At 43.6% G+C, this 24,850-nt stretch overlaps 1 protein-coding gene across 4 annotated transcripts in view; it reads right to left on the reverse strand.

The window, feature by feature from the left end:
• The window catches only part of FOCAD (focadhesin), a 256,908-nt gene that overhangs the window by 76,790 nt on the left and 155,268 nt on the right, over positions 1-24,850 (reverse strand). For all 4 annotated transcript variants that reach the window (XM_019554782.1, XM_019554785.1, XM_019554783.1 and 1 more), the window contains exons 16-21: positions 23,432-23,566; positions 16,575-16,625; positions 15,785-15,868; positions 12,920-13,052; positions 6,753-6,941; positions 6,106-6,227 (exon numbers count right to left, since the gene is read on the reverse strand). In XM_019554782.1, the coding sequence (XP_019410327.1) occupies positions 6,106-6,227; positions 6,753-6,941; positions 12,920-13,052; positions 15,785-15,868; positions 16,575-16,625; positions 23,432-23,566 (714 nt within the window). The remainder of the gene's footprint in view (positions 1-6,105; positions 6,228-6,752; positions 6,942-12,919; positions 13,053-15,784; positions 15,869-16,574; positions 16,626-23,431; positions 23,567-24,850) is intronic.

The raw sequence follows: 24,850 nt of genomic DNA on the forward strand, positions 1-24,850 counted from the left end.
AATAAAGTAGTTGTGTTAGACTTTAAGCCTTCTTTATAGGCTACAACTAGAATTACTTTAAATACAACAGTCACCATAAGGTAGAGAAAAACCATCCAGGGAGAAATAAGTATAAAGAATTATATTCAAGATTGGGAAGAACAAGAAAATAAAGTAGTAAAACTCAAAGGTAAGTCCAGAAAGGAACACCCAGCTACATGATATAAGTGAAAACTGTGCCTGTATCTAGTAACAACCTGGACTCCAGTGAATCCTTGTGTTGTGAACAGGGAATACTGAATAACTGTGAAAGTGATGTGGTAGCTGTGTTAGTCTGGAAAGTATACGGGATACAAGGATTTTTCTGGGTGGTATCTTTTATTGGACCAACTGCAGGGTTGGGACAGACTTAGACAGGCTTTTGAATGCAAAGAATTCTAGACCTGAAGAAGAGCCTTAAAAACAGTGCCTAAGTCTCTCCCAACCACACAGATAGTCCAATAAAAGATATCACTGATTAAAATCCCTGACAGGTTTTCGAAAATGTGACTTGATTATAAGTCTCCCCAATTTTCATTCAGACATATGCTCCTGAGTCACCCACCTGCTGTCATTTGATAGCTTCAGCAATGAAACTTGTCCTCTCTTTTTTTTTTTTTTTTTTTCAAACTTACAATAAACATTTTAACTAAATGCTCAACTCTGCAATCCAGTCATGAGTTGAATTGGGGAATTTACTTCTGTTTCAAGCAAAGTGACCCATCCATACTGCTCATTAAACTTTTCTTGCCAAGTACTCTTAACAAACAATCCTAAAGCCATGCACAGATATTACATTTATACCAGGAGAAGCATCCGTTTCCTGACAAAAATAAGTGTTCACTGAATTTCTCCCAGGAGAAAATGTCCCCTTTGGGAGAAGATATCCAAGTTGTAGCCGTATTGGTCTAGAGGCAAAAAGGAATCACGACTCATACTAGAGGTGATATCTTTTATTAGACTAATTAGATTTTTGCAAAAAATCTAGTTGGTCTAATAAAGACATTAACTCTACCACGAGTCCGGATTCCTTCTGGAACGAGATTTTCCAGGTTTTGAGAGTTTCTCACAGAAGAGTGAATGCTTGTATGCTCCTCTCCCGGGCTGGTCCAGGAAGGGACCAGGGCAGCAAAGGCTGCTCCCTGACTTTTCCCCAAGCCAGGGACTGCCAGGTTGGGAGAGGGCTGGGTGGGAAGCAGAGCAGCACTCACAGTTTCTCCTTCTTCCCCAAGTTGGCCAGTCCCTCAGGAATCGCAAAGCCCCAGGGACTGGAAATTGGGCTCTGGGAGGCTATCCTCCACAGCTGGACAGCAGGGGCAGGGATTGCAAAGCCTGGGGACTGGGAAAGCTATTCCCACCCCAGTTCATGGCCCTGCAGACTTTAAATGCTGTGTGTACATGGAACACATGTACATGTCAACTTCAGGCCTATTATTCTATCAGTAAAATTTTGATCCTGGGGCTTAGTGTAATGATCAGCCTGATTAGGTCACTTTGCTCAGAATTGGAGCCAACTCAGAGCATCTGATAAAGGTGGATGACACCTATGAAAGCTTATGCCTCTCTGAATAAGTCTCTAAGGTGCCACCATGCCCTGCTATCTGACAGACTTCACACAAACATGGCTAAATAACCTCCACTCTGTAGCAACAGAATGAGAAAAAAAACGTAAAAAGGAAAAAAATTACTCTCACCTTTAAACTGAGTCTACAAAAACAATTACATACTAAATAATTGTATAGTTATTTCATGGTGCAACTAAACAGCAGAATTCAAGTTATTTAACAGCCTTTACTGTGTATTTATATTTTAAATATGTTTGGTTTTCTTTTAACTTTGCCCTTTACTCTGAATTACCTGGATTTGTAGAGCTTACCTATGAAAATAATTACAAAATCCTTACAATGTTTTCAGCCTGAAAAACTGCAGGCCAACATGCACTGTTATAAAACCAATTTATTTCCAAATAAAACTTATTAGAAAGGAGCGTGGGTTGAATCACTCTATAACAGGGCAGCTCAAGCTCCAGTCCGTAGGTCAAATGAGACCCACAGAGCCATCACATCTGGCCTGCGGGGCTCCTCACAGGTCCGGAAATTTGGCAATAGGGGAGCAGTGGCCATTGATATGGACACTCTCCCCTTTGCCAAATACCCAAACCCCATTCCCTGCACGGCTGGTTGAAGCCAAGCTATGCCCCCCTTAACCCACAGGGACAGGCCAGGCACCACTGCTTCTGGATCAGGGCCAGACCATGCCCCTTTTCCCTCCCATTAGGGCTGTGCCACAACCCCTTCCCCCATCAGGCTGGGTTGGGACCTAGCTATCACCTTTTCTCCTGTTGGAGCCACAGCAGCAGCTGCCTACCCCAGGCCATACACAAGCCCAAAATGAGTTTCCTCTCCACCCCCTCCCTCATCCCCAATGTTGAAGGGGGAGAAAAACCTTGTCTTGGATCTGGGTATTCATCATACTCTGTACAACACTTAGCAGGGCATAATTAGCAATTTTTGCACCTTGGACAAAGATTCTGGAGAGTGGGGGGAAGCTCCCTGGGGCCACCATTTTGGCATTCCCTCTAAATCAATATTAATTATTTTTTTAAAGCAACCTAAGGGGAAAAAAATCATAAACTCCATCATATGGCATTATACTGAAATGCTCATGGCTCATGAATAGTGTTGGGACCTCTGGGTTCACTGTGCAGATCTCTGCCAGTTGAGCTAACAAAGTAACAAGAAGCCATAATAGGCTGTCATCTTCCATGCGGCCAGCCACTAAAGGGAGCTGAAACACCCACTTTACCTGCAGATTTCAGACACCAAAAATGACAGTTGAGAATAGAGAACTTTGGTTTATTTCCTAGTTCTGGAGGATAGTTTCTGTCAAACCTGTTCTGTCCCAATGCCCCCACCCTTTCCCTCCAGCTTGACCTCTGCTACCCCTACCTGTCTCTGTCCTGTCTCTTACATGTCAACTCCTTATTGAAATCCCAGACTCCTTGGCCAATCTCCAGATGATCCCTCCTAAGTCACAATCACTCCCCCACCCTCCCCCAGGCTCTTCAGCCATGGTTTCAAGTAAGTCTTCCTGTCCCGCTTCTGCTCTTCCCTGCCACCTCCCCACCATTTGTCCCCCTTCCACTGCCCCCTGCCAAACTGGCTCCCAAATCTTCCCTGGATTCTGTCTCCACTTCATCTGGTGCCTGCCAGTCATTCTGCCTTTCTAACTCCCTTACTATCCTGCACAGACTCCATGACTCAGTCTTATCTCTTCATTTCCGCTTCCACCCATGCATCCTCAGTTCCACAGCTCTCTATTTCACTCTTTGATGTCTGGGCTCAGAAATGACACTGGCAAACTCAGGGGAGGCTGGTTCCCTGGTCTCAGTTCCTGTACCCAATGCCACAGCAGCCTCTGCTTACTGAGAGAAACAGCAGCAAAGAAAGCCTTCGGTCAGCCCTAACACAAGGCTGGGGCATGTGCAATGCATACAAATTTGCCAACTCTGCACATGCATTTGATCAAATTTCACAAGCAAAGGAAAAGACAGATACCTGACACCCAGGCAAGCCCCCAGCCAAATCTCAAGTTCCTGTTCTAAACCACAAAGGAGCTAGGTTCCTTAACAAAACAGCTGTAAGAATATTTTCAAAACATATTTTTCCTGAAAATCACTCTCAGAAAAAGCTAAAACTGTTTCCACCAAAAACTTAACAAAAAAAAAAATCTTGGCCTGAAGCAGACAATCAGCATGGAAAAATTCAGCCCTGGTGGATGAAGTTTGACAAAGTTATAAGGGTCTTGTAATTAAAAGCATCAAACAATTTTATCTCCAGATGGTGCTACCCATTCCATCTATAAAAAGAACTTCTAACTGCTATTTATATAAGGGAGGATGGCTACTTTCAATATAAAGGAAAAGGGAAACACACAATAAAACACAGATTTCATAGACATTAGGGCTGGAAGGGACCTTGGAAGATCATCGAGTCCAGCCCATCTAGGTCAGCAGGGGTCATAGGATCCCAGCAAGATAAATGTCTCTTAAAGGTGTTCAAAGTAGGTGTTTGTACCACCTCCAGCAGCAGTCTATTCCAAACCTTGGGGGCTCGGACAGTAAAGAAGCTCTTCCATATGTCCAACGTGAAACGGTCCTGGAGGAGTTTGTGACCATTCAATCTCGTCATCCCTTGGGGCGCTCTGGTGAACAGACGTTCCCCCAGATCCTGGTGAGCACCCCGATAAACTTATAAGTGGCCACCAGATCACCCCTGAGCCTGCACTTTTCTAGGCTGAAGAGTCCCATAGCTCTCAGCCTATCATCGTAAGATCTGTTTTCCTGACCTCTGATCATATGCATCCTTTGGACTCTCTCAAGCTTCTCCACATCCTTTTTAAATTGTGAAGCCCAAAACTGGACGCAGTACTCCAGCTGCGGCCTCACCAAGGCCGAGTACAATGGAAGAATGGGATTTTCTTGAGAAGCATCTATGGCTGCAAGCCAGCGTTTTCCTCGCTTTACTAACTGCAGCATCACATTGAAGGCTCATGTTCATCTTGTCGTCAATCATGATGCCCAAGTCCCTTTCATCCATAGCACTAGCCAGAGTACCACTGCCGACCTATAAGCATGCTGTGCCAAATCTACAAACATGAGAGCTTTTGTATCTAAGTAGGGTGACCATATGTCTTGGTTTGACTGGAACAGTCCCAGATTTTGAAGGCTGGTCCCAGCCAGCTGGTGAAAATTAAAATGAGTGTGTCCCAGGCATAGGCACGACGGTGAAGCAGTATGACCTGTGAAATAGGAAGCTTTAGCAGACAGCAATATTGCCCTAAGATAGATTAGGCTTGATTAGTGGATGAACATTAATACTAATTGTTACTTAAACAGGTGATTGTTAACAAAAGAACAATGGGTCATTAACTGGCCTTTGAATCCCTGGATGGGGGAGTAAGGGGGGCCTCGGGTGGGGTCACAGATTTCATATTGTCCTATACAGTCACCCTACATCTAAACCTTTATTTTGGTGTTGCACAAATAAAAGAATAGCTGGCACTGTCCTGACAGCAGTCTTAAAATAAAGATAACCGGACATTTTACTGTTATTCCTACAGGGATTATTCTAGGCGTGGAAAAAGATTTCGATTTTCTATACAAGGCATCTCTATCCTCATCTATGCTACTTCGTCCATCTCACACATGCCAGGATAAGCCTATATAAATTTTGTCGGTCTCATTTACAACCTGGGAACACAGTCTTCACTGAGATGCACATAATAAACCTCAACAGTAACAAACAGGTCATATTAACTCTTTTTTTTTTTTTTTTTTTTTATTAACTATGCAAGAGAGACTATCATTTGCACTAGGTTTTATAAATGCTCATGCTGGCATAAAAATGGGAACGGCACATTCATTTCCCCAGATCCTGTCTTAACTACTTATTTGTTTTAATGGCCTCTGCAGTTTTTATATCAAGCATAATACCATAATTCTAAATTCTCTGGAAGATTTTAAGGTCTTTTTTCTGTAATGATTAATTGGATACTCATTTTGTTCCTTTCCCAAAACCACACAAACTTACATGTTACAGCTCCAGTTTAGCAAAGTTCACTGCACAGGATCAGCCACATCAGCATAATATTCCAGGAAGTTGGAAACAGTTAAGAGATATGCTGTGTTGTTATTACTCTGACGAGGAGGTGGAGATTGCTCCCTATGCTAGAATCCCATAATTGTTGTTCAGACAGACACACCACAATTCGAGAGCACTGTAGCCTGATTAACACAACCACTGGGTGAGTGAAGGAGGGCAAAGGGGGAATGTCAGCTTCAATTTACTCTAGTGAACTTCTGAGGGAGCTTTCAGCAAAGTGAGCATTTTATTAGATGTATTTACATGTTCTATTCACGTTAATTGTCCCTCACAGCAACTTTAATTAATTGTGTACATTAAAAACATTACATAGCTTGTAGCTAGTATTTTCTAATTAAAATAAGCAAATGTGACTCCTTAGGGAGTACAGAGGGGAAAGCAGTACATTATTTCTGAAAAGGGAAGAGAAGCCAAGAACACTTACCTCGTGAATGAGAGCTATTAACATGTGCTGGAAATTGCGCCCCCTACTGACCAAAAATCGATTAATAGGTTTGCCATCTTTGCCCATATGGACTGGAAGATCGTAACATAACAACATGCCAGCTTAATAAGAGGGGAAAAAAAGCAAGTGCATCAACAGAAAATATTGCTGAATACAACAAAAATATGAGGTACAGTACAATAAAATGCTTAAGAAAATACCTCTAAAGCCAATTAAAAATCTAACATATAAAAGCTTGCCTACAAAGAGTGACACTGAGAAGTGGGATAAGATACCCAGACTACTGGTATTAAGAGGTTTATGAAGATAATGATCTTAGGGTTATTGAAAGAAGCAGAGAAAATAGTGAAGGGAGCATTAGAGGTAACAGTACATGACTTGCTTAAACTGATCCTTTTCTAAAATTCAAAAAAAAGTTTCTTCAGGGCACCAGTTAAGCATATCGCTTAACTCTAACATAAGCATGTGCTTAAGTGCTACCATGAAACAGGTTAAATTTAGGTATGTGTCTAAGAACTTTCCTGAATCACAGACATTAACAGATTTTAAACATTTAGTGTACAGCACCCAGACTTTTTGAAACACTAATCAAGGAAGTGACTTAGCCATTAACAATCAACACTCACCTGCCAGGCCAGGCTTCAGACCTGGTTGCTTGTTCCTCTCATACATTTTCAACAAGAAGTTTGGAACTCCTGCTACAGTCTTCCCTTGATCTGAGCGTGTGGCCCCTCTCCTCAGTGCAGAATGATACACACCACGGGGCATGTTGGCCATTTCTTGTTTCACAAGTGATGCTGCAAACTCTTCAAATGCTGGAGGAAGTAGGGGGAAAGACAAAGGTCAGCGGCTGAAAAGAAAGAAAGACCAAAAAAAAATTCCAACAAACCCAAAACCACAGCTGTGCTTCAGGGCAGTTATGCTTAACTAAAGTAGCAAGTACATATTCAGATGAAAGCTCCAAGGTCAGGGATTTAGAACTCCTGAAGTCTTCCTGACTCCATGTTCACCTCTACTCAAACTTCGGCTCAGGAAGCTCTGAATAAATGATGTCAGATGCTCAGACTCAAAAGAAAAATAGCCTGAACTGTTCTCCAAGCTGTCGATCAATGTACTCTTTGTTTGGTTGTTATGCCATTGATGTTTGCTCAAAGTGAAAAAAGGAACAATCAGAAATTAAATTTACATTGACCAATGAAAAAAAGTCTCTCAAATGATATTTTTCTGCAGGACTTTCCAGCATTAGAAAAATACAAAGCCAGTACTCTAATTACTGTGAACACAGTGGTAGGTACTGTTTATAAAGCTGTATGCTTTCAAGCTGAGTCTTTTATATTCTAGCCGAGTTCAACATTATAAAGAATTAATGTAATGTTATTGCTTGGCTATGAAATAAGCTTAAGTAGCCTTTATTGGCGGGGAAGGTCAGAGGGGACCGGCCTGGGGTGGAAGTGTGCGTGCATACGCATATGCATATGCATGTGCAGTGTTACTGCATCCTAACATGAAACAAACTTCATACCAGCACCTGACAACACTGATAGATTTAAAGAGTCTGTTTTCATTTTATAACCATGTTTTAAAGGGATTCATAACAACTGCTTTACATTAGGCTTGAAACTTCAGCATGCAAGCTTCCAAACCAGATGCAATGCTGTTTTGCCTAGGAATCAGAGCCCATCTAAGATGACAGAGCACTCAATCTTGCTTCCAAGACCCTTGCTATACTTACTACTTCAGTAGCATATTTGCTACTTTAACATATCAGTACTTGCTGTTGGGGTTTAAATCAGGTTTTATAGCCTAATCATTACTGTAATGCCTACTTGTGTACTTCCTCACATTTCAAGTTTGCTAATTAATTATAATTTAGGGTTAGATTTTGAAGACACTATGATTCTGCTACTTCTAGTCATAATGGTACACAAATCCAACCTACAGATATAGATAAGGCATAACCCACACTGGAAACCAAGCTAACTTCATGAAACAAGATCTGGTTCTGAAAAAAATTATAATACATCATAAAGTTTTAAACCAGTAAGCAAATAAAAAATCCCAGGGACAACCACTGTTGAAATTTACCATGAATCAAAATATTGGCGCGCACACGGTATACCACAATAAAACAAAGGATTTAACTGTTGTCCTTTAGAACTGTTACATAGGAAGAAGCTTTAATAAAAATGAAATAGTATGTTTCCAACTTATGTACAATGCCCAACAAATGCCAATCCAGAAACAGATGGATTTACTGAAACCCCCAATGCTTATGTGTGCAGGCAATTATTATCCCTTCATTCCCCTTCCTGGGTCTGTTCCTTTGAGCCACTGAACAAATAATATGCTCTTTCAAAGGGCCCAGACAAGGGAAGATTTCTCAGTTCCAGTTTCCCATGGTCCATAAGATAAGAGAGTAAATGGGAACTACAGTCAGCTTGTGTCGCAAAAGGTCTCTGCTTTGTTTTGGTTCATATTTTATTTTCATTTTTTAATTTCATTTTTGATTCTTAGCTGTGTAGCTGAGTTGGCCCTTGCAAGCTGGTTTGAGAGTCAAGACTATTTTCTCCTGAAAGGCAAGGGAAGACAAACCCTCACTCAAAAGTAATTCCTATATAGAAGCTATTCTGATAGGTGCTCTAGATTTTATATCTTCTTACCATAGCAATAAGAACTTATCTTTTCAGAAAATAACATACAGAGCATCAGTTCTCAACCTATTTAGACATGAGGCACCCTGGATAGACTTTACGCACCCCTCAGAAAATGCTAGCTTAGTTTTCACTCATTTTTTTTTTTTTACTACAGAGAAATAAAGCATTTTTTTCTGTTACAAAGAACTCAGAAAAACCATAACTATGGATTTCTAGTTGAAAATTCTAGATTTATCCTGTAAATCATGGGCACAATTACACAAGAAATTTACTGCAGAGCTGACTAACTAGCACCACAGCAAAACATCACCATCTAGATGCCTGAACCTATTAGATTGCAGTAGATTAATAAATGCCACTGCAGGGTAATACATCTAAACATGAGTAGTACCCTGTGGCAGCATTGCTTTCATTGTCTGAGTACACATGTAGGTGGTAATGAGGCTGGCTAGAGCATGAGGTTGCTTCAGTGCAGAGGCTGCCTGAGAGCTAGCCTGGCACTGAAGCACCCTGATGCCCCAGCATGCAGGCCCCATGATGAGGCACTCTCATGACTCAGCCAGGACCCATCCTTCCCCAGCATATACAGCCTGGTCAGAGCAGCCCTGGGCTTGCAGGAAACCTGAGGGGGTCAGCCTGCTACCCCAGGGCTGCTCCAACCAGGCTTCATGTGCAGCAGGGGGGGGGGCTGGCTCAGGCACAAGGGTACAGACCCACCTGCTGAAGCACCCTTGTGCCTCAGCCAGCCCACCCCCTGCACAAATAAACTCTCAGGCTAGGGACAGACATTCAAAAAGCCCGAGCCTGAATTGATTCAATCTTTGCAGGTTAGTCTAACCTGGCTAGGCTAAATCACTTTGTAACTGTACAGACATCCCCTCTGAACTGAAAAAATGCCAGCATATGCCTCCTGTGGCTCAGGTTAGAAATTGAGGGTGCTAGAAACTAGGGGTGCTAAAGCAGCCCTCCTTTCCCTTCCATAGCGCGAGCTGAGGAGGGCATGGCCAGGCCCTGACAGGATGCTGTGATTACGGAGGGCCCCCCTCCCTTGAGCATTTATCATCTCTGTTATCAGCATTTAGTACCCTATCAGAAAACAAAGCCTTACGCATTAATTCAAGCTCTTCCTAAACAGCTTTTTCCAAAGGAAGGAATGCAGGGACATAACCACGTGAGCTGTTGATTAGCTCCAAAAAGCCCTAAGCAGACACTGTCCTATCTGCCTTACACAGCGTTAGCTAGCATACCAAATTCTGGCTATGGTTCGCACTGTGGGAAAGAGGAGGAAGGGATTTCTGCTTAAGCAGCAAGTGGTGGGAGGTGGCAGGGGGGAGGCACAGGGAAGCTAGTGGACCCTGCTGTACCTGCAAGTCTCTGCCGGAGCTCCAGCCAGGAAGCACAGGGAGGAGGCCAGCCCTGCTGTGGAGCAGAGAGCCTCACCCAGCCTAGACAGCATGCTGGGGGAATCTGATTTAAATTAAACCAGCAAAGGGTCTGGGACAGATACTGCATAAACTGGTTTGACCCAAATCAGTTAAGTCTGATACTACGTTCAACCAGGTTCATCTCAAACTGGTTTCAGTCATTTTCAAACTGGTTTATGTGCACTGAATGTCTGTTCTGTAACAGGTTTAAACCAGTTTCCGAACACTTAAATTGGTTTGTGTGTAACGTCTGTCCCTACCCTAACACAATATGCTCCAGAGTTTTTTGCTCCCGGGTGTATGTTCAAATGGTGCATCCAGAAGCAAAAAACTCCAGAGCAAAAAGCTCCTGATTTTATTCATGCTATTCATTTTATTCAAAATTGCATGTGTAGACGTGCCCACATTTGCATATCTACGGACCCCTCTATACAATACAGATATCATGCAATTAACTGGTTAATTGAGCAACTACTTTAAGACCAGCTACATGCACAAAGGAGCCATCACACACTAAAAAGCTACAACCAGCTATAAAGTTAGACTTCAAAACTGTGTACTAACTTTAGCTGGTTGCTATTGAGCTTTCATTTACAGATGTAGCAGGGCCTCCTCTGCAGCTAGCGGCCTCAATCCCCAAGGCTCAGACATGCATGAAACTCCTGGCTCACTCTCTGTACAAGCAGCCAGGCCGAGAGTCCTGCAACTGATGCATCACCATCACCATGAGGCACAACCAGGACTGGGAGCCCTGTCAATTATGGGGACTCTCAGTCCCAGCTGCATCTGGCCCCCACAGCTGTGAACCCTCTCAGTAAAGTGGGCTCTCAGCTATGGGGGCTCACTTTTTGCCAATGCAGGGGGAACCCACTATTTGTCTCCCCCTGTACCAGCAATAAGGTAAAATTGGATCTAATGTACGATCCCACAATTGTGCCTCCTGCCGTACACATGTGGCATAAGAGGAGGCACAATTGTGTGGATCATGCATGAAATCTAATTGTGTCTTTACCTGCATGTGTAGAGGGAGCCTAACAGTGCCATGGCCCCCTGGTTAAGAATCAATAACATGGAAGCTAGGATAATCCTAAAAACTTTTTTCCTGTGGGGCGTGGAGGCCGGGGGTGGCAGGAAGGAGGAAGAATCAAACCAAAACAAGAATGAAAAAGGTCATGGATTCAGTCAGGAAATGCGAGGTTTCAGCCAACACTCACAAACAATCATTGTGGAAGTTCTAGTCTACCTGCTATAGCACTAATTGGGATTTTAGGAAACACTCCAGGACATACTGACTGCCTAACTATATCCTCCTTTAGATGCACCTGTGTTCCTGACTTCAGCCAACAGTAAGAAAATTGTGAGTGATCGTGGTACCATCCAGCAGCAGTTCAGAGTCTATAGCTCCATCCCTATAGAGACACAGTGACTCCAAGAGGATGTTTATCATTGTTTTACATACGAGGATGCCTATCATTGTTTTACACACCCAATCTCTTTACCTGACACTGAGGTTGTTAAGGTATGAAAAAAACATTTCATAAACACGTTATTAAAAAACAAACTTCCAAACCATAACAGCACTGGAAAAATTTAAAAAACAAACAAACAAGAAAAAACAAATTTACAAAACCTTTAACTTTCCATTTTGTACAGTCTTATGTCTGAAAAAACAGAGCTGCCTTTTAGACATGGTTCCTATAGTTCTCTGCTTTAGGCCTATATCATAATTAGAGAACAATGTTGGTAATTTGCAGCCAACCTTAGCTAGGGTATTAGAGAAAAACACAGAACTCTAAAATACGATTCTTAAGTAATATCATAACACCTGTCTCTAGCATTAGCACCTTTCCTCCTATATCAATACCATATTTTCTCATACACAATATGCCATGGAATAAGCTACACACCTTATTTATGAAAGGCAGAATAAAGAGAGAAGGGAGCTGGGGGTCAGAAATCTTTCCTTGTGGTAAATAATTGGGTAGCAGTAGCTCGGTAGCAGCACCTACTTGCCATTCTGTTCCCTGTGGATCATGGGCAGACTTTACTTTCAGTTTCACCTGATAAGCAATAGAAAATGCTCTTGCCATATTCTTCACAGATAATGCACACTCTAATTTCCAGCAGTTGGTGTTTGGAAAGAAGGTACATGTTGTATGTGAAAAAATGCAGTATCCCCCGCCCTTTTTTTTTTTTTTTTAAAGTAAGACTGTATTATTTAACTTTGTGACCTACTTTGGGATACTATTTTTAAGGAAGACCAACCAAATAAGACCCCAGCTCCACAACAGTCTCCATTTCAGTGAATCCCCCTAACAATCATTTGGGGCATTGACAGGCATAGGAAAAAAATTTAATAACGCACTTTACTGGAAGCAGCAGCACATTACTTCTACCCAGCTCTGCAGCATCTGTATAGATCGGGCACTTCAGCATGACTTTTTGGCACTTTTAGTTAAAGCTGACTCAATCAGTTATTAGACAAAAGCACCAAAGAAGCCCCACCAAAGCACCTGATCCATACAGACACTGGAAAAGATAGGTACAAGCAACACGCTGCCACTTCTGGGCATGAGCTGGGCTCAGCACAGGAGCATGCCGAGTTTAAAGTGCGATTTTGCGGGGGGGGGGGGAGGAGGGGAGAGGGATTCCACATCTGTAAGCACCTTTAGGTTATAAAACTATATAGTAGTTTCATCACTAAATGTAAATTACCTGGTAAAATCACAGAAGGTGTTAGAGACAAAAGTTTGATATAAGCAGAGCCAGGAACAGAAAGGTCCACCTCCTTTTCTTCATCCTCTTCAGTCTCATCCATCTCTTCTGGCTGATCAACTTCTGGTCTTGCCTAAGTGATGTCAAACACACTGAATATTAAAAAACATCAATAAAATACTAGAAGAAATAAATCTCACTTGAAATCCATATATAACTTGATGGTCCAGAATAATGAAGAACCTTTTAGTTCAAACAACTAGTCTTTAAGCTGAGAAGGTAAACAACTGTCTTCTATCAGACCGAAGTGCAGAACAGATTTGCAAAAGTACTGAGACTCATGGATCTGAACTACCATTTGTGGTAAAACCTAATCAATAAATTTAGGAACAGAATGGTAATACTCTTCATTCTAGTGAGTCTTGGATTTGATTTTTAGTCTGATTTCTTTGTAACAACACAGGGAAAGGATCTATTTTACATTAGAATTCAACCTGTAAAGCACCTTCTGAAAGGAGAAGGCTCACAGGAATGTCTTCTTTTCGGTACATTGAAGACTGCAGTTTTTAGTGGACCATACTTTTAAATAAACAAATGGATTCTCTTTCTGATGTAAAGGGCAGTACACAAAGTTCAGTAATCACTATATGCCAGCACACAATTATTTATTACTGTATCAGTGGTTAGAGGTTTACCCTTAATCAGTCTCTTCGCTTTTCAGATAAAAAACAAATTTTGTTTATACCTGAGTTTCCACTACACATTGTAAGTTTCCATAAAGTATGGATTTTAATTTTAAAGGTATTTATATTTTAAAATCTTTTCATAATGCACAGTTGTAGCACCCATATGGAGGCAATTTTGCAATACTGCAGGAAATCAAAACATACAGAAGTACTTAGCATAGCCATAATGTAGCAGTGATTACCCATTATTGTCCACTCTGTCTCTCACAAGGTTATTTAAAAAAATAACTCAGAGAAATTACCTGATGTGGCGCTCTGTATTCTTCCATCCCATAAAGGTACGGATTTACATTTTTGAGGAAGAAATTTAAGAGGAAACAGTTCTCTATATATGAATCAAACAACTAACATCACGTTCTTTTTACCTAGCCTTCCCCAAAAAGGAGGCAAAGTACCATATATCTTGAAATTTAGGAACACAGAAGCACACAAGATAGCACCAGTACTCAAAACAAGCATAAGGTATCTAAGAGGCAAATTAGTTTCCCAACAGAAACATTAAGCAGTGGACCATTCTCTGAGACACAACCCTCCAGAGTTGATGTCCATAACTACGCCCAGACAAATCAAAACCCACTCCCAAACACTTTCAGGAGCTATAAATCAACGACCCATGCTCACCAAAACAGGCCATCAATTCAATTATAACAGTTACCTTCTCTCTGACTGATTATGCATCACTGAAGTTGGGACTTTAACTCTCTTAGGAGCTAATGTGGCTCATTCTTCCTCAGGTTGATCCCATCTACCTACCAAGTATTTCCCACCTTGTGCGCAGTCTAGCCCTTTACTTTTCTGTTTCATTTCTGAGAAGGTGCACCTATTCTTGCTCTGAAGTATTTATTGTATTTACCAGAATCCAAGACAAGGGTCCCCCTGCCCCATTCAACATCAGGAAAAAAAGCCTCAACTTGAACTTTAGTACCAGGCCAGGGCAGCCAGCTCCTGCAGCTCTGGCCCTAACCCTGGCCCTGGCCTCAACCCAGGCCCAGGACAGGAACCATTACTGCTGCCTGGGGTGAGCAGCCACGGAGACAGAAGCATCTGCCCATAGTCCCATCTTCCTCTTATATTACTTTCCCTTTATCTGAGACTGATTGCCTCTCAAGTCAGCCCCACCCCCTCTGTTCTCCCAATTATGGCCTTACGAGCATTAACTGTAGCCTTCAGCCTCCCAATAGCCACCACCATGCCTCACAGGTTTTACTCAGTTTCCTTTCCTTGAATCACTCCACTCAAGCCAGCCCTGCTGTCCAGGCTTCAGGTCTCCTCAGCCTTAGCCCTCTTCTTCTGGTTGTAGCCTTCAGACTTTGCCCACTAACTTGAGTCTCAGTTTCTCAGCCACAGCCCTCCTGGAATCCCTGCCCCTTGCCAGGGCTCCAGCTGCAGAGTGCCTAGGCATCCTATTGTGTGGCCTCCAAACACCCTTCTCAACCACTTCCGAACCACTGGTCAAACTCAGTATATACCTAGCAAAAGCTCTAACTCAAAATACATTATGCTGAGTGAACAAAAATAACTTTCAACAAAATTTTAACCCATCTAGGCACACTCCCCCACTGCAGATGGAAGACTTCTCTGCCCTCTGATAGAGTCCCTTCTGTTTCTCTTCTGGGCCACAGCTTACTCACTCAGCCATAGAACTCCTTCCTCCCTGCCACTCCAGGTCAGTGTGCCCCTGCTTTCCTGGCCCAGCCCCACCCTCACCAATCATCTGGGCCCTGATAGGCAGCTCTGACACATGGGTTTTTTCATTATCCCTTTAACATCTTTGCCTCTAGCCATCTCTGCCAAAGGCAGGCCTGGACCATTTGCAGCTCCTGCATCAGTTAACAGTCTGGAACTCAGTTTTAGCCCAGAGCTTAATTTCAGTGCAGCATCTGATGAAGCAGTTTGTTGGAGTACATCTGCCATGGTTTTCTTCTTCCCCCGATCAGGGTTCTTTTCTCTATAGGGTCCAGGGCTAAGGCCTCTTACTGTGCTCTTTAGCAGAACTTCCCCTGTTCAAGTCCTTACCCCTCTGGGCCACAAAAGTTCTGCTCTTAAAAAGGTGCCACGTCATCTTCTCCTGCCCATCAGCCCCTTCTCCATAACAGGGCTTTGGTCCCCCGTTACATACCTGTTCAGGAAGATGAAGGATGGTGTGTTCCTCAGAACCAAATTCAGACAGAGATTTATACGCTGAAATTGCTACAACAGGATCCTAGGAGACAATAATATCAAAAGCAAAGCAAACGTTAGCTGCAAAATGGGACACTCTGGCTTATCCATTAATGCCAAATGAGATTATCCGCTAGCACCTGAGTGTCAAATTCTTCTGTGACTTTCTTTTTTAACGTGTAATGAAATCTCCCAGGAAGCAAAGCCCTAATTATTTTCTTTAGATAGTAACGTACAACTGGGGAAGATCTACTATCAAAACTAACATCCATATAGGCATCCTCAACTGCAAAGGGTAAAATTAATGAAAACTGACTCATCCTCTCACTGTACAGAGTGCCACGGAAACTGTGATAATTAACACTGCCACCACCAAATTTCCAGATCTGTGGTAAGCCTTGTGGGCCAGGTGATGTGGCCCCATGGACAGAATCCAGCCTGCAGGCCATATCCTGGTCTACACTGAAGATGCTTCTGTTACCTTGTGCTGTACTTGCCTGCACTATATTCTTGTGCTGATGAGGAGCAGAAAAGATATATAAGGTTCTAAATCTCACACCCCTAACAGGCACCAAGCTCAGTCAGTGGAGGGGTGGGGGGGGGGGAAGAGTCAGTCAGTAGGATTGACAAGAAAGAAAATATATCAGAAAATAGGTACCTGACACTGACAGTAATATTTTCAGAGGGAGAGGAAAGTACCTTTAACATATAAAACTGAACATTCTAACATTTTCTGATCCTTCACTTACCTTGTTCTGAGTATGACTCCAAAGGAAGCTGACAACTTGAACTTTAAATTTCTATAAAATTAACAACAAAAAAACCCAACAAAAACAAACAAAAAACAACTTTAATTTCAAGTAACAGACAAATTTAAAGCATGCAAAGGATCAGGGATATTACATATTTTTCAGAGCAACACTTGCATACTAAAGCTGTGCAAAATTTCAATGGACATTCTGTTTCGAAGGTGTTTTGATGCGTTTCAAGCTTGAAACACCGAAACCAAATCAAAACACAAAGCTTTGAAACAGCTTTGAAGTGAAATGAGGGCACGTGAAATGTTTTGAAAATTTTGAACAGTTTCGAGTTTCAAAGCTGGGCTTGCAGGGAAATACAAACTAAGGAGAGGAGGGGGAAAGAACTGCTCTGAAATTGACATGTATTGCTGGACATGTATTGACTGTGATCCTTCCCTGACGTCCCTTCCAATGCCAGCGCACTGGGGGAGGAATGGAGAAGAAGCATAAAAGCATTGCTTGAAATGAGCTGTCAGCTATGTCTTTGTAAGCTTACTGAGCTGTCCTCCAGCACCATCAGGAGCATCAGGAAGGCCCTCACTTCCTACTTGCTAGTCTGTTCTGAGCAAACGTGATCCAATTCTTTCCAAAATACCCCAATACCCTTTCCTGATCTGTTCCTTTCAATTTATTCCCCCCCCTTAAATCATCCTTTTGTTTTTGTTATTCTCTGTAATTCTTTCGCCACATAAAAGAAATCTATGTTTTCCCTGGCAGTCTGCATTGACTGTTCAGGAAAGCACAACATATATTACATAAATACACACATTACATTACAGAAACACACAGATTTTCCAGCACACCAAACGTGAAGTGTGCTGAAAAAGCAGGTAGCCACTCTTCTGGCCAGGGTGGAAGAGGGGACAGAGAGAGAGCTCTAAGTTCCCTCCCGCCCCAAAACTTAAACGCAGCCTCTTTCCAACAACTAGCAGCCATGCCACTTCTGCTGCTAGTGGCACCAAGGAGATGGAAGCAGTGTCCGTATCCCCTCCAATAACACCTGCCATAATAACAACCCCCAGCACCACCATCATAACAACAAGCAGCACAAGCACCCCAATCTCCTTCACCCCAATTTCAATTCCCAAGCTGATCCTTCCAGTGCCAGAGGAGGAACTGGAGCTGGAGCTGGAGCTGGATCTGAGTGCCACAGCAAGGGAAATTCTGAGGAAGGAGGGGGAATCATCTGAGTTTGTGCTCCACACCCCCCAGGTTTCCCCTACAGCCAGGTCTCCTTCCCCAAAAGGCACTTTGGAGGAAGCTGAGGTAGAGGTTGTGGAGGCAAATGGCTCAGTTGAGTCTGCTCCTCCTGTTGCTGTGCCTCTGCCTGCTGAGGAGGGGGAAAAGGCAACAGCTGCACATGCACCCACACCCTAGAAGTGAGTGGGTAGTGTAGCCTGGAATCATTTTGAGCTGGCAGATAACTCCACATATGCTGCCTGCCTGCACTGCCAAGCCAAAACCAACTGGGGCAAGGGGGCAAAAAGCATGAGCATCATGAGCATCTCCGCAGGCACCATGTCCTTGCCCCTCCTCAGCCTGACACCAGTGGCAGCGTGCTCAAAAAGAAGTCCCCGCTCTCTCTCCAAAGCCCAAGGAGGGGAATCATCCCCAAAGCAGAGGCAAGCCACCCTGGAACAGTGGAGGAAAAGTGGGCACACGGGGGGGAGGGGGGGAACGTTTCCAAGGTGAGCGATGTCACCCAGAGCATTAGGAAGGTGCTGGCTGTCGATGGCCAGCCCTTCTCCTTAGTTGAGCGGCCAGGGTTCAGGTGGCTCATGGCACTTGTGGCCCCACAAAGTGCCCACGTGCCACCTTCAGCAAGATGCTGGTGCCCTCCCTGTATGAGGCACGCAGGGGGTACTTGAGGGAGGAGCTGTGCAAGGCAGGTCCACAGGTGGCCTTACATTTTACCTTGGACATCTGGAGCAGCCAGGGTGAAGATCATGCCTACCTCTCCCTCATAACCAGTCAGGTCATTGGTGGGCTTTCCTTCAAGCCGAGGTGATGGATAAGTCCCACATAGCAACAAAGATCATGGGGGCCTTGAACCGATTGGTGTAGGGGTGGCTTGTTGGGAAGGGCGAGTTCACCTATGGGTTCATGGTCACCGACAATGGCTGCACCTCATAGTGAGGGACACCTGGCGGGGGGACAGGGCTGTTGCCCTCCTGAGCCAGGTGATCCCTGTAGTGACGGAACTTGAAAACAAAATGCAGAAGTTCCAAGGGATCAATGTTCTTGGCTGGGGCAGCCACTGTCACCAGAGGTGCAGGCACTAGTGAAGCAACTGAAGGAGGACATCAAGAAATGGCTAGATCTGTTGCGGTCCAGTATGGTTCACATGCTGGTGGCTGTGTGTGACACAAGGGTGGAGGGGAGCATATGCAGCAGCAAAACCCTGGATCACTGGATGGTGGTCCTGGTGAACAGAGAAGAGCACAGGTGAGGGGACATGGAAGAAGGGAATCCATTTTCTTGTGTCAACATGCCATCCACCAGCCAGTCTCTTCCTCCACTAAAGGTGCTTCCAATGTGGGCCAAGGGCATGGCTTCTATGGTCCAGAATCACCAGACCCCACCATCAGGCAGGCAGTGCTCAGGCCTTGGTGACTGCCTCTCTCTGCTGCGTGACCCCTTGGCCTACTGGGCAAGCCGGAGCCAGACGTAGCTGGATCGGGCCACGGTTGCCTGGGAACACCTAACCTGTCCACCAACCAGTATTCCAAGTGCGTGGGTGTTCAGCATTGCTGGGGATGTTGTGACATCCCACCGCACCTCTTTGGATCCTGGTTAGGTGGAGCAGTCTATGTCCCTGAAGGTGAACTTCCTGCTGCTGGAGTTCCCCAAGCTCCACCTGCAGATGGAGTGACTGCCACCCTCTTCACTCTGTCCACATCCATTTTCTTTTGGTTTCTGGTTTCCGAATGATTTAATGCCCCACTCTCAGAGCTAGAAGCAGCACTCACTGCATCACCAGCCAGCATGGACGAACATGTCCCTGCTGAGCTCCCATGCCAGGATGAACTTCGAGGTATGGAATGGGGATATGGGAAAGGAAGAGGCCCTGGGTCCTGGGCATGACCTAAAACTGCACCCTGCCAGGGTTGGGAGAGCTAGTGGGACTGCCAGCAGTTTGTAAAAGTGTGAAAACCACTGTGAAAAGTGGTTTGTAAATTCCCTTCAAGGATCAGGCCTGAGAGATTGGAGACAGGGAGCTACGTGTTCTTGTCTTTGATAGATATTTGGTGCGTGCTCATTCTGGTACACAGTTGTTGCTTGGTACCTTCTATGTATTTTCCATTAAAGCATTTGGTGCCCCGATGGAGATATGTATTGTGAAGTTATCTCTGTACTGGAGATATTCTTGGTAGGTTTTGCATGTCTTGTCATGGCATGGTTTCGATCCATTAGGTGTGCTTTGGGCTGCAGGAAGTTGGCTTCTGGTGATGAGATTAGTGAGGTTCAGCGCTTGTTTTAATTTACAAACCACTTTTTGGAGACGAGCCTATGAACTGCTCTTGATCAACCTCGTAGGTACAGAAACTCATGGACTCAATACAGACATTGAAATTATGACACACTACAACCTGCCAAACATCTGACTCCCCAGGTACTTCTCCACTTTTACCCGCTACAGCCCCCTTCCCCGCTACCCCAACCTGTCCCTCACCCTCTGACGCCTCCTTTTCCATTTTCACTGACTGCCTTTCTTGCCTGCATTGTATGCCAGCCTCTGGCTTCTTTACTACTCCTTCCATCCAGGAAGAGCACACACACCGACTGCAGGTGCTTCCTCAGCCTGAATAAGTTCAACCCAAAAGGTTGCTAAGATATATTTCTCTAACTATTCCATTAGTCTACAAAAAGACATCAGATTGACCCAAAGAACCTTGTGTACCAGTGCCATATCTTTAGACCAACATGGATACAACCTTAACCCCTAGCATCTGTCCCTGGTCAGCTGACTGGAAGGAGGCAGGGCCCTGGGCACATCTAAGCCCCAGGGCTGGGGCTGGCAGGGAGAATTCTCTGGCAGCTGCTGGAGGAAAGGAAAGAAAGCCTCTGTAACAGTTTGGCTGCTTGAGATGCTAGTGTTAGTGCGCTGCTTACCTGCTGTTATTTAAAGTAGTGGACTGGGCTGAGGCTTTAGGGGAGGAGAGGTCTCATTGGAGCACACTACTGTCGTGTAGAGGCCCCAGCACCAGTGACAGCACAGCAACAGGGGCATAGAGTGCCCAGCAACAACAAAAGGTAGAGAGCTCATTACAAGGACGATATTGATATACTATCTGCAAGGCATGGGGCATGGTAAGGGATGGTTGGAACCACGCATCTAGCCCATAAGGCTTAGGGTGTCCCTTGAGGCACCTAATTAAAGCGGGTCCTAGCAAGGGGTTCAAGAACCTACAAAGTTTAGTGGGGTCCATTACGACTGTGACTGAGCCGAAACTCAAGGGCAGCCTCCCTATCTATTACCTTTTCCAACAAGATGTGGTGGCAGGTTAGAAGAAAAGGCACCCGCAGGGTGGAGCTGGCAGCATCACATGACCCTAGGGGGTATCACAGCCATCACTAGGGACCCTACTCCGTGACAAAGTGTAGTTTCCCAGAAACCCCCTGCACCTCTCTCCTTGACAGCTGGCAGGCTTCATGGCCTCAGAAGGGGCTAGCATCCCTGCTGTTTTCATCCAAATCAGGCAAGAAATGACAAAGGTATAGGGATTTTTGTGATTCCCCATTATAGCCTATGGGCGAAATGCCAAAATGTATCGAAACAGCATTGAAACAGCAAAACAGTTTTGACAAATACTTTTGGAATAGTGCTTCGAAACAGTGAAACGAAACACTGTTCCTTCAAAACAGAGAATCTGAAATCGAAATGAAACATTGCCATTTTTCACAGTCCTAGTATTGGATACCCCAGTGATTAGTCTAGTATAAATACCTTGATACTGTAGTACAAGTGACCGTCATTTATCTGGTTCAGTACACGCACATGCATAAGCACATGCACACACGGCAACTTCCCTCCTCCAGGGCTAGGTCTTGCAACAGTGATGCACATGCTTAATGTTAAGCATACAAGTAGTCACAATGAATTCAGGATGTACAGGACTGAGGTTCAAATCTTTTAAAGTTTGTGGAAGGGAAGAGAGGCTGCATTCCAGCAAAAGCACTTCAGTTAAATATGTTATCTCAACAGATTACAATTTCCAGAACCAGCCTTTGATTTCCAGCACTAGGAACTCAGATATGGTTTGAGGAATTCAAAACACTTCATTAGTACAAGAAAAAAACAAACAAACTACAATGAAAGTAATAATAAAAGTATAATAAAAATATACCCTCTAACCATAACCAGACAAAGTGAGTATTTCAAAATAGAAAGAAAAAAAGTGTAAAAGGTTCTCTATGCTCTACCCAACTGTGCTTAAAATAAAGCATTGCCTATGGGGGAGAGAGATAAAAAAAGACAAAGAAGAAAGAGAAGAAATGAGACAGATTAAGGAGATGAGAGTTCCACAGTCTAGAAACCACAACAGCAGAGTCACCTGCTAACCTGAAACCTGAAGACAGAATTACTGCATTATGAAAGAAAAAAAGTAGCCAAAAGATCTGCTAAAAGCCTTAAGAGGGAATTAAAACACTACGGCTCAGTGGTTAAAACAACACAGGTGTCTTTCTGTATATTGCTGGTAGGTTGAAAATACATATCAAAAACACTTAATCTGGTAATCTGCTCCTGAATTCTGCTTGTGTGAAGGAGAAATTTCCCCTCCCTCCCCACAACTTTACAAATGAACTGCACCCACTATTGAAATTTCTTTCTTTTTAGGACTATAACAGTGAAATAGTTTGACATATCTACATGGCAGAATCAAAGCATGGCTTTCAGGGTTAAAGATTGAGCCAGCATAATTTGCAGGGCAAGAGATATATGTTTGAAAAACATCAGCACATTCAGCTATCTATCTAGGGCACCTATCATATTGGTATTCAAATGCTGATTATACTGCATCCCATATCCAACCACAGGGACAGAGTTTGAATTACACTCCAGCTCTTTGGGAAGGTTCTGTGCTTGAGCTGCTTAGAAAGGTGTGGGGTAGTCTGGGACTCTCCTCTCTTATAAGACGGCTTATGGGGGCTCTTGTTTCTTAAAAGGGGGCTCAGACCCCCCAACCCCGTATTTCAAACCCTGCACAGAATCTTGGTGGCATCCTGCTCCTCCCCATGTGCTTCACGTCAGAAAAGGAAGCAATGAACAGAGTGCACATATGCATCTTCTTTCTCCACATCCCACTTTTTTCCTGGGAGAAAGAGAAGAAAATAGACAAAGCCAAGCCACCCCTTGCTCCTCAATCTGTAGTGACCATGGAAGTGAAAACAAAAGCCATGTCAGTTGTCTGCCCGTCCAAAGGAAACGGCTTCCAACTCCACAGTCACTCAATGAAAAAGGGAAAAAAGAGGGCACCCAAAATCCACCTCAACTTTGGGAAAAAGAGGGCATCCAAAAACTGCAGAATTATTTGTAATAAGAGAAGAGTATCTTTTCCCATATGCCCAGGGTTCTTGAGATATGAAGCCTATTGCCAACACTGCAGCTGTGGGAGGTGAATAGGCATGTTCTTACCTGAACTCACAGGATCAAGTAGTTAAGGCATATAAAAGCACCTTGAAAATACCGTGCAACTGTAAGGGTCGCATGAACTGTTACAATCAGACTAGAGATGTCTCTAAAACGAGGTAACACATTTAAAACTCACATGCATAAATATCCACTTCAGACCTAAGAGACATACCTCATAGTCATTTGTGTTCACCGTTAATGAGGGAACCAGGGCAAACAGTTCGTTCAGTGTTTTTAAAATGAGCGGACGCCTGTCACAACTCAGCTTTGGCGAAAGCGCATTCCATGTAGAACGAATACAAACGACCTGGAAGGAAAATGAGAGGTATCACTAGAATGGAAGAGCCCGACCTGCATGGCAGGTTGTTGATCTGGAGCACTTTCCTGTTTCTCTGCTCTGAAGCAGCAAATTAATACAGGGCACATTAAAGAAGAATGTGAACATGAAAAATTCCCTTATATTAACAGCCTGACAGCACACAAAGGAATGTCATAACAATAAATGGCATTTCTCCAGATAAAGCAGCTGCTTCACTGTTCCAAATGAAGTAACTTTATAGAAAGAAAGAACACAAAAAACCCTTCTATTTTCCAGATCCTCACTTGGTCAGGAGGAAGAGGTACGTGTGGAAAACTACATCCAGTTTTGGGAACCACAGACTTACAAAACAATTACGGGTCTAGGAAACTTGATTTATGAGGAAAGGGAAGAAGTAAATTTGTTTAGCCCGTAGAAGAGAAGACTGAGGGAATCTGGTTTTCACATTCCTGAACGGGGTTTATATGGAGGATGGAGAAAAATTGTGGCTGCATGGGACAGGACAAGGAGTAATGGTCTTAAAATTGCAGCAAGAGAAATTTAGGCTGAATATTACTAAGATCTTTTTCACTATGTCAATGGTAAAGTACTAGAATAGGTGACCCCCCAAAATTGCAGAATCTCCACCCTTAGATGTTTTTAAGAGCAGGTTAGACAGGCACTTACTTGTCTATGTTGATTTCGGTAGAAGTGATCCTACCTTGAACAAGGGGACTGAATAAATTACACTACTTTATTTGTTTAAAGTAGTTTAAAAAAAACAAACTGCAATGGGACTGCAGCAGGATGAGAGCATGAGTAGCCACACTCCATGGAAGCTGTGCAGAACAAAATGCACATAACCCCACCAAATCTCTTAGCAAATTTCCAGGGAAGAGAAAAAAAATAAAGAGCAAGCTGCTGGGCCTAATACCTTTAAAGCAATCAACCAAACCAACCACTCACACATACAGAAATGTCAAGGTGAGAAACTTAAAAAAACAAAATCCCCCCAAAAACAAAGCTTCTTTCATTCATACCTAGCAACAAACAGATCAACTTCCCACCACCAACTTCACTGCAATGGAGATCATTCCAACAGCTCATGTCTGGGAAACAACAATTCTGACTATTTTATGAAACATTACCAACCACACTTCTATTCTCACATAATCAAAAAGCATGAGTCTGGCCCTGCACTGTGATGCAGCTAGCTTAAAAATCAGGTTTGTTTTTGTTCTTTTTCTTTTTCAGTACATCTGGGGTTCTACTTAGTTGTGGGGGGGAGGTTGG

Source organism: Crocodylus porosus, unplaced genomic scaffold (genome assembly GCF_001723895.1).
Source record: "Crocodylus porosus isolate Cpor-Errol unplaced genomic scaffold, CroPor_comp1, whole genome shotgun sequence".
NCBI classification, from domain to species: domain Eukaryota; kingdom Metazoa; phylum Chordata; order Crocodylia; family Crocodylidae; genus Crocodylus; species Crocodylus porosus.